We start from the raw sequence: 10,439 nt of genomic DNA on the forward strand, positions 1-10,439 counted from the left end.
GATAAGCCGAGAGCATGGGTGCGCCTTTCATAATCTTGGAATCTTCATGACCGGGTAAGTATTTGCGGTCGTGATCGAAGTGGAGAAATTCCATGGCGTAAAGGACACATCGATGAATGTCCGATAAGGTAAGGGGGCCCACCAAGCCAGATTCGGGGAATCGGTCGGCTTGAGCGATTTCAAACTCACATATGACCCCATCCAAATCGGGCTTTTTGATGCCCACGGTCTCGGCCAATTCGAGGACGCGCTGCCTAGATGCCGAGATGTGGAGAATGAGGCCATTGGGACGTAGAACCTCTTGTTCAACAATCAACCCAGCCCCGTCCTTGGATACAGGCGCACTCAAATGGTCGGCCATAAATTGTGCCGCCTCTTGGGAGCACTTTTCATGAAGGCAAACCACGTAATACGAGGGCGATGACGAGGCAGAAGCATCCATCTTCTCGTTTCCACTTGATCGCAATCTCATGTTGAGGGAAGAATCAAGGAAGGTTCGAATCAAAGCGAGTCGTTTGATGACACCACAATTGGTCGCAAATCAAGTTGAGCACAATGGCTACTTCGCCTTGGTTAGGAGTAGAAGCAGCTTGAGGAGTTTGATGCCGAATCCTTAGAACGGGCAGTTTCCAGCGGGTTTCGAAACGAACAACGTCCGGCTGAGTGATTTCGCTTTCACTCACGCTCCCATATCTAGAAACATCAGAAATACAAGGTAAATAAAGGCAAATCTTATCTCAATGCATGTTTTAAATCCCTCCCTGCTATGCTCAAAAGACTCCAAGAGTAAATACAATACCCTAAAATTTGGCCTATTTTCCTAACCAAGGCCATCTTTTCATGTTGAGAGCTCAATGAATGCTTGTAGGCTAAGAAATATGGGGAATTACACTCCCCGGGATCCCAACTTTGGATGCAAATGATGCTCTTGGGCTTTAAGTCAGAACAAGCCACACTAATCAACAGGATCATCAAGCCCGCCTCCCACTGAGCCCGTAAGAAATTATAAGGCCTAGATAGATCAATCAATATAGGCATGAAAGACGCGTTTTCTTACTTGGTACCAACCACAATTGGACAAATCTGAGTGGGAGCCTGAGATAGATTGGGAATTTGTTGATCCAATTCCTCAAAACTCCGCCGATCATTAAAAGCAAAGACAAAAATCACTCCCGTCGAGTTCTCCTGGCACACCTGTAATCCAACCATGAAATAACCTTTTCTCTTCCTCTCCGGTCCAACCCAATTGAGGGCGTATTATGCTCTATGCTCACCGGTTGAATGTGGCTGTATTTCTTGCTGGCTGTCTCACCGGCGTCCCACAATGACAAATGGAACAAGACCAATTGAGTTTGAATCTTGGTGGGCCAAAACACGTTGGTCACCTTGATCCCGGGTGTCTCGCCCAAGTGAGAGGTCCAATGAGCCTGTCCCAAGAGAAACGAGACTAGGCTGCTCTTGCCAATCCCGGCCTTCCCACTTAAAAAGAGCTTGTAATGAACCACTTGAACGGTGGGAGGCAAGATCGGTCGTTCCAGGTAACCTAATGGCCATAAATATGCATCCCAAGACATTAGTGGCTCTCAATGACCTCCTCATAACCTTCATACCCTCATACCATAAATCCTTCTCTCGCCGGTGGTCTGGTCCGTCAGATGAGTGAGAACCCCTTGACCTTCAGGTGTATGATGCCAATCTAGCGAGATGGCATGAGAGCGCATTGTCTGCCAACGATGGCTTCTGAGCCTAACTGAATGCCTGCCAGCTCCAGCCAGACATACAACATGACCACCTCAAACTCCCAAGATCTTGGCAACGCCACCAACGTCCACTGAAAGGAGTGAGGAACGAGGCGGTTGGGAATTGAATTAGCCATCCATGGCGAGACCAAGGACACCAAGGAGACCAAGGAGAACAGGAACAACGGCCACCACCACCACCACAACGACAACAACAACTCTTTCTCCGGAATTGGGTAACCACTCGAACTTGAACTCAAACTCGAGATCGAGGGGAGACAGGAGACAGGAGATGGCCTCCCAGCCTAAAAGCCGAAATCAGGCCAGGGATGGGGCTAGCCACATTATCACGCTTTCGTCTCCACGACTCTGGCCGACCTCGCTGACTAACTAGGCATGGATGGATATGAGTTTCCTTACCTGCCTTTGGCGGTACACGAAGGCACAGAGATCGCACAGATACACACCTCTGGGCCAGGGAAAAGGAATTCTTTACATCGCCCATCTATCTAGGAGGGAAGCAGATGATGGAAAGGAGAGCCAGAGACCACGACCCAGCAGGATAGATAGATGGAGGTAAACAAAGTTTAGAACGAGACACCCTTCGACTCTTGTAGGGCTGAAACGAGTCTTGGAAATGACTCTCAAGTCTCGAGCCTTTGAAACGCCTCGCCCGTCAAACAATTTCAAAGTGAACTCAAACAAGGAATTAATCACGCACCACGCGTATTTTTCATTCCGGAAGACATATTCTAGAACAATTGGAAATACGATTTTTCTGTGTATAAAGTGCTTATGAGGGGTTCACTTGTTTATATATTTTTTATAAAATACTCATTGGTTATATTGAAGCCCTTATCACATTGAAAAGTTTTTTTGGACTTTGGACTCTAGGGGATAACCAGGTAGAAAGAAGCACGTCTTGGTGTGAATTCCATGAGGTCAGTCCTGGGGGCAACCTATGACAATAATTTAAAAAAGGAGTCCTTTGATAAAGACAAAGCCCAGGATAAGGGATACCAGGGTTGAAGCTTTGAACTCAGTCTAGCTTAATTAGCGTCGATCATTGTTGGTTCAAGAAACAGTAAGTAACAGCAAGACCAAAAATCAAGGCTTCAAGTTTGATTTTCAACTCTTTTACTTTACTACACTTTTCCAATTATGAAATAATGTTTAATTGGAGTCATGGAGAGTAAAAGTCATGGACATGGGCATGGGCATTGGAATCAAGTGAAAAGGCACCACCCGATGAAGTGTTCCAAGGTTAAACTAAAACTGGACATTTCCCAAGCTAGCTTACAAATAATGCCATGATTTCAATCCATACTTTTTGAATACTTAAAATCAACATGCTTGTTGAGACCTTGAATGGCTCGAAGTAGCTCGAAGCATTGAAGTTGGCTAGAGAAAAAAAGCGAATGTAATTGCGAATGTGGAACGTCTGAAGCCGATGGAGTGTGTTTTAGAGACTCCATAATTGATTGTTGACCTGATTAACCTTGGTTAGGCCATCAATGTCAACCATCATCCGGTGATGCAAGCGCTGATTCGCTCTAAAATTCTAAGGTTTTTTTTTCGGTATCCTACATCCATAAAGCACATAAAGTTTGTTCTTGAAACCAAGCACACAAAGGATTATAGATAGAGTCAAACATGTCATTCCCATCTCGATACTATAATTGTGGGTGAGAAAATTTCAACCTCTTTTTTGACAATTGGACTATAGCTTTACCAACTTTTGAACTTTTGAGCATTTGTTTACCATTGATAAGACGAGATGAAATTTTGATCCAAGCCGCCTGCCACTGGATATCTCATAGCTTAAGAACGAATTATTATTGATTGATTTGAAGCAAGCAGAGAGAGGAATAATGCCTTATATTTGAGAGCTAGTTAAAGAAAATTAATTTCTAAATAAACTAGAAAAATCTTTTCACAAAGAGCTAATATTTTTCTTCTTCCTCAGTGCCAAAACTGAAAGAAAAAAAAGAAAATGCTTGGAAATTGAGTTGAAATTGTGCAAAAGTGTGCGGCTAGTTTTCATTATCTTTTGTTGATTGCGGTTTTTTTTAACGGCTGAATTCAATTTTATCTTTATTTGTTCAAATAGCAAACCTCCAATCATTTGCCCTAGCGTTACTTTGAGTTGTATGTAAAAATGAAAATCCCAAAAAAGCTAAAAGGACTCAAGAAATGGTAAAATCACTCTTTAGATTGATATCGTTCACTCCATCATTTTTTAAGATAGGCAGGTCAATTTATCTTCACGTTGGGTTAAAATCGAAATTTACCTGACAAAATTATAATTGTAAATAGGAACATATTTTGCCATCAAGGAACCAAGCGCAACAACTTTGTTGTAGTGGACATATTGATTCACCAAAGTACAAAATATACTTCTAAACACAACTCTAGTTATTTAGGTCGATCTTTTTCATTCATACCTTTGCCTTGGGCGTTTTAGCATATTGATTTGATATTGAAGAAAAATGTTTTATTTGTTTCTATGAACAATTGATTTGAACGGGTCCAAACCTCGAAGCCATGTGGATGGCTTTGAATCTCTGCTTCTAAAAAGCCGTCGATTCAACGCTTTGTCAATAGACCCGCTTTCCAATTTGCGAATCCTGGTTCGATCCCAGGCAAGCCTCCCAGGCAAGCCAAGTCCAAGCTTATTTGTGGTATTTGATTAAAACATGATTTGCTGCTTTCTATACTAAGACTAGCACTCTAACTAAGACTATAGCTGCTATTTTCGTGGCTTATCCGCTTCACTGTTTATCTAAATGTAACCCCTTCCATGAACCAATTAAATTCTGCGTCGACCGAAATTCTCAACTCAGATTGGTTGAGGCAAAGCGGTCAAGCAGTCAAGAGGATAAGCCACGAAAATATCTGCTTATATATGTATGAATAGCTTGAATGGGCGAACCTGCGGTGATTCCTGAGGGTGAAATAATAATTGATGTTGGCTGGCAGCAGTTTTTTTTTCTTTTTTTTTCTTTACATATTCTATGAATTAATATTGACACATTGAAGTAGCAGCTGCACGATAAAAAGCAGCACAAATTTCGGGAGGTCATTGGGGCACTTTTCATAACAGTAGAGGTACTAAAAATCCAAGATATAAATCTCAATATTGGACAATAACAGTTTTTAAGGTTTCAAAATGTTTAATGCAAAAATATGAAATTCTAAAATACAAAAAAATCAGCCGCAAAACGGCTATTTTCTTCTAAAATTAGTTTTTATTCATGTTAATGAGTGAAACTTAGACAGTTTATAAAAATACCTACCTGCATGAACCATTCCTTTAATGGATAAAAGAACTGAACCTTCAATTTAATCCCTCAGCAAAGAGATATGAAGCCTCAAAAGTAGGAGTGATCTCTCAAAATTTGACGATGACGTCATCTTCCTTTCCTGCTTCAATGAGTCAATAGTAGTACAGAAGAGTTGTTACTCTTGGTTCCCTCATGTCAAGCAGCAACCCCGAAAATGATAATTATTTTTGATCAGATTTTTATTTAGATTTCAGGTTCTATCCAAGGGGACCTTGATGCCAGAAAACCGAAGTTGTTAGAAAAGCCCATGTGGGATTTATTCAATTTGAATTCGATCTTTTGTGATTGAGTAGCGGAAGCTGGGCAAAATTTTTGGGGTTAAGCATTTTTTTGTCAAAGACACGGATTGAGTCTTCTTCAGTTCCTACCACCATATTAATAAACTTCAAGTTAGACTTTTTACATTTGAATAAGAAAAACAAAGAAAGCCAAAACATTTCACATTTGAAAAATGCCGGTATAGATGCATCTATACCGGATACATCGCAGGTTTAAGACCTGCTCAAATGCCTAAGATACGCAGGATTCTCTTGAACTTCATTCAAGAACTAAAATATATAAGACTTTTGGTCTTGCCTTTGAAAAAGTTCAAGTCGAAGAGCGAGTAAAAGGAAAAATTAATTACTTGCTTTTCAAGAAGGTAACGATATCAGTTTTTCCCTGCACGAAAACTCCGTCGGTTCCACTGATTCGCTGTAGCTTGACTTTAAAGCCCCTCAAATCCTCCGTTACTAGATAGACAACACCCATGAGACTGTTACCTTATCCAATAACTCATTATAAGCACAACCGGGGATTTCATTTTAGGATCGTGTTTATGTAATGCGTGCATGGTCGCCACGTCTGACACTTTGTAGAAAAGCTAAGAAAAGAGCAGAAAGTGGTTTGATAAATGTACTGCCGAAACAATGGTTTCAATTGGCTATGCTAGACGCTCTACAATAATCTAAGACGAGCTACTAACTAACCTCTTCCCCCGTTGAAAAATATACTTTTCCTCCAAACCCTTCCAGCCCAATGTTCAATGAACTGGTACTTATCGAATTTAAAAATACCCTCCAAAATAATTTGATTTTTCCCCCCTCAAAAATGTTTATAATGAGCTAAATCGTTGTCCTTTCTTAATTCTACCCAAAGAATGCAGAACTAGAAGCAGATTTTCACCGTAAAAGCATTTGTAGGCCTATGAGGTCCTAGGGGCGTGAGTCTCGTTTCCAGCTCTATTTCTTAAAACATGACGTCTTAAAACACTTGGAATCAGTAATTCCATACAATACATACTCAGAGCGAGGGTATATTTCGCAATCTTTAGAGCTTGCCAGTGGTCTTTTTGCTAGATGCCACGTGGTAGCTCATGATTGCGAGATTTGGATTTAACGTGACGTAATTGCAAAGCAGTTCCAGCTTAGCTCGCTAAAACACTTTGTTCCACAGACGCTCTCGTCTAGTCTGGATGAAGAAGACTCGAGCCACGTGATTTACGATGAGAATTGTGCACGTATGAACACGCTCAATGCTCTATATCATTCTGAAACATTTCGCATTCAGGACTAATATCCCTACACTTAATTCACTCAATGTGTATTACTCGAATCAAGTTCGGCAAGGTCAAGACACGAGACGTTACTCAACTAAGAAACAAAAACCATGTTCGGTTCTAGAGAGTAAGTTATAGACCGCAGTTTATTCGCTACAGAAAGATGGTCATAAATACAGATTAATGGTTTCCCTTAGTGCGCCTGTTCCATCGCTGTTGCAATTTGATGGGACATGAAGTTTGTCCTTCGAGTCAGGGCGTGACTTTGCTTTGACGATGCTCTTTAGTTCGTAAACAGATACTTAAAAGGCACACAAGAAGAAGAATTGATTTATTTTCTGGAACGAATATTCAACAGATACTTTTGACATGCACCTCTTTTGGGTCAATTATGCTAATATCAATGACAATCTTTCTCAACCCCAAGGGCCTCATATGTCTTGAAAAATAAGCTTATCCTTCGATGCCTGCCAGGCAACCAACCCAGAACCGACCGAGTGAGCAAGTTCGCTAGAAAGGAGATGAACCATATTCTTCTCGGAGAATGATTATCTAACTGGAACAAGAGCACAGGGTTTGCGTTTGTACTATGTAGATGAATGGATTGTCTCTGATGGCTCGACTGTCTCTTGCTGTCAAGTTGTCCTTACGGGCCTTCCTCATTTGACTTCCATTCCTAGTCAGGCGCTCTCCGGTTTCCTCTCTCATTAAGACACCCCCTGGGCATCGCAAGTTGTACTACTCAACGTTATCTCTTGCACAAGAGCGAGTTGTGCAACATGTATCGGTAGACATTAGATATACCTAGTGGTTGATGTAGAGCCTTGCTTCCAAGTCATGACTGTGGGAAACCGCTATCTATGATGATTAGGTCCGCAAGTTGGAACGAACATAAGTTGTGTTAAAGTGATCTTGTGTGTAGGCTCATTTTTCTTGTCTCGTCTTGAGGCCTTTAACTTTTTAGACCTTGGTCGCATTGACTCCAGAATTCGAGAGGAGAGCCTCGTCCATTTCTGACGAAGAATTTGGGTTTGTCTGCAAGAGAAAATGGGAAGAGGTGTCAATTGAATCAGAGTCTTCTTCATACTAACCATAACAGGAACGCCCAGGGACTTGCAGCACAGGAACCAAGCTAGGAGGGCCTTCTAGTACAGTGTCAGGTATTAATATCTGGAGAAATTGCACTCAGCCTTCCCCGAACAAAGATGTGAGCTCAAACTTTCTCTTTTGTGATCACATGAAGGGAAAGTTCTCGCGAATCTGCACTCATCTCTCCCAACTTACTACTAATAATCTACACGACAAGGGTATAAGCAAGGCTTTGTTTTCCACCGTATCAAATGGAAATAAGTCAGCCTAGATCAATGGGGGTCTCCCTTTCTAATGATCGTGAACAAGATCAAATCAAAGACGTTGAATGCCAATGAGGCTCTTGGGCTAAGTTTCAGAGATCCATGGATAGGAAGCTTTGCGTTCCCGTCCCTAATCAATCCAGCCAGAAAAGCGATTGCTCTCAGGTCCATTTCTGGACCAAACTTGGATGAACACAAAAACTCTAATATGTCATTTTAAGAACAACCTAAGCCTCATAAATTTTTCTATTAAAGTCATTCAAACAGTCTTTAAAAAATTGTGTATGCACATGGGGCATAAATGTCTAAGAGATGAGATCCTCTTTCCTTCAAGGCATTTCATTTTGGCAGCATCGTCGTTACATATAATAGAAGAAAGCTTGTTTCAATGCAAATTGTTTGTAAAAAAAAAAACATAAGTTTATGTTTATTGTTGAAATAAACGAAGCTGAGACACATCGTCTAAAATCTATGCATTCCAGTGATTAATGAACAAGATCAACAACATTATTCCATTGTCTCTGACTTACGTTCGTGTTTTTGAGTTTGTTCCTTTGTGGAGAGATTCGATCTCTTGAGGCATTCTGACAATGGAGCCCACCGCTTTCATCTCTCCTTGAACATTTCTCGAACATTTCATTTAGAGCTTTTCGAGCTTCCACCCGAAATTGGGAATTGAACATACAATAGAAGAGGATGTTGATGGAACTGTTCAGAACCAAAAAGAGATGGCTGAACGAGGTGAGAATGCGACACCAAACAGGAAATGACCTGAAATGGGAAAGGCCAATGCTAAATGTAAGTTACAAATGGTATGATGAGTCTCTATGTTGAATATTGTTGAGTGGATAATGGAACCGTTCGTGTTGAAACCTCTCTTGTGTACTGTCTGAAAGCCTCGCAAGGGTTCCAGGCCCTTGTACGTACGCACTTAATTGCTTCAAAGTAACTCCCTTCATTCTTTAGATGAAAGAGCAAGATAATGGATGAGAGAGCCACGAGAAATGTCTTTTGGGGTTACACAAAACGACACAAACATTGTTTCTTGTCAGTGACCGTGAAAAGCACATGAAGGCTGATTTGTGATTTGATGCACACGCGTATGGGCTCAGTATCCTTTATTGCTGCAAATACTATTACGTCTGTTGTAAAGAAGCCAGGCGATTATGAGTGGAATTCGCGTGTGCTAAACAACGGAATGATCCGTTGGAAAATCTAAAAAAAAACTTTGCTGAGGGATGCATTCGTATGTTTTAGGAGTAGCAACAATCAGATCTGTATTGTGCTGGTTAGTAATTCTCCCATTCCTCGATCCGATTTTGGAACCGTCTTCAAGAAAGGTTCATCCTTTTTCGTGCCTTGATAAGCTTTCTTTAACCGTCTTCTTTGGGTATGCTCGTATCATCAGCTTCCGTATTGTATTTTTAGTGGTATTGTAGTGCCCAAAATAACGAATGAGAGCCATCAAACAAATGCGAATAGCCCAAGATCGACCGAAACAAAATTTTGAAGAAAAGGGACCGAGAATGAGTTAATTGATTGATCAGATGGTCGAACAAACATAAATGGCTCTTTTGATGTCAGCACAAGAACATCCGTATCATTGAGGAAAAACTTCAAACTGAGAAACAGACCACTTGACATATCAATAGACCTTGTAAGCTGCTTTGTGTGTAAACGAAACAAGAAAGAACTTTAGATACCATTTACTAGAAGGGAAAAAAGTTTTCACATATTTTCCATCTTTAGCCGTTATCGACCTTCCAAGGGTGAGCGGCTGTTGTCTATAAGAGAGCTAGAGATACCCTGACAGTGTTTTCTCCCTTTGTTGATAATGATATCCTTGACAAGTCACTGAAGTTGACAGGTTGATCGCTCCCAAGATACAAGTAGAACGCGTCCATCATTTCACGTGGCTCTTGCTACAAGAGCCGGAACTCAAAGTATGATGGGATCTAAACGGTGGGTTTTCTCAAGATTTTCGTTTGCTACAAATGATGCAGGGAAGTGAAAGGAGCTACTCACGGAAGTAAGTAAAAATCAGTGTTACCTGAAACCCGCTCTTGAACAAGCCATGGCGTTGTCCAAGACCACCACTTCATGGAAGTTGAGAAGAATTCGAGGGGAGTTCGAGAGAAGAAAGCCAGTGACAATGGCCACAAATATCATGGCCATCTTATCCTCAGAGCGTCTTCTTTTAGCATTCGAGGCTTTGTTCTCCTGAATCTGTTTTTGAGGGGGCCCTCCGCCACTAATTGCATCTATGGAGAGCCTGAAAAGATGTCACTCATCCAATGAGAAGGAACATGAAGACACAATAAATCTTGAGACTCAGAAGAGCCGAGCCTTCGGTTTTCCTCGAATTTTGTGCTTTTTGCCCTCAATTTGCACGGATTTTCTTCGTTTTCTTTTCATGAAAATTCTTTCATTTTCTGAAACGCACTAGAAATACGCTATCCAATGTATT

At 41.1% G+C, this 10,439-nt stretch overlaps 2 protein-coding genes across 2 annotated transcripts in view; both read right to left on the reverse strand.

Moving 5' to 3' along the window:
- Positions 1-6: 6 nt before the first annotated feature.
- On the reverse strand, positions 7-2,338 carry LOC131878979 (ciliogenesis and planar polarity effector 2-like). The gene is made up of 5 exons (XM_059225158.1): positions 2,160-2,338; positions 1,619-2,044; positions 1,275-1,543; positions 1,058-1,194; positions 7-693 (listed from the first exon to the last, which is right to left on the reverse strand). The coding sequence occupies exons 2-5, from the start codon at positions 1,719-1,721 to the stop codon at positions 486-488; spliced, it is 717 nt and encodes a 238-aa protein (XP_059081141.1). The 5' UTR covers positions 1,722-2,044; positions 2,160-2,338; the 3' UTR covers positions 7-485.
- Positions 2,339-6,932: 4,594 nt separating this feature from the next.
- The window catches only part of LOC131879676 (uncharacterized), a gene marked incomplete in the record, with an annotated part of 18,531 nt that continues 15,024 nt past the window's right edge, over positions 6,933-10,439 (reverse strand). Inside the window, 3 exon segments of the mRNA XM_059226048.1 lie at positions 6,933-7,655; positions 8,503-8,743; positions 10,023-10,244. Coding sequence (XP_059082031.1) covers positions 7,581-7,655; positions 8,503-8,743; positions 10,023-10,244 — 538 coding nt within the window.

The sequence above is a fragment of the Tigriopus californicus genome, chromosome 4 (assembly GCF_007210705.1).
Source record: "Tigriopus californicus strain San Diego chromosome 4, Tcal_SD_v2.1, whole genome shotgun sequence".
Taxonomy (NCBI): Eukaryota; Metazoa; Arthropoda; class Copepoda; order Harpacticoida; family Harpacticidae; genus Tigriopus; species Tigriopus californicus.

Coding starts and splice junctions, on each gene's coding strand:
- LOC131878979 (XM_059225158.1), bottom strand. CDS start 1,721: ATGCGCTCTCATGCCATCTCGCTAGATTGGCATCATACACCTGAAGGT. Junction 1,195..1,274: donor AATACAGCCACATTCAACCG/GTGAGCATAGAG, acceptor GTTGGATTACAG/GTGTGCCAGGAGAACTCGAC. Junction 694..1,057: donor CCAATTGTGGTTGGTACCAA/GTAAGAAAACGC, acceptor TGATGTTTCTAG/ATATGGGAGCGTGAGTGAAA.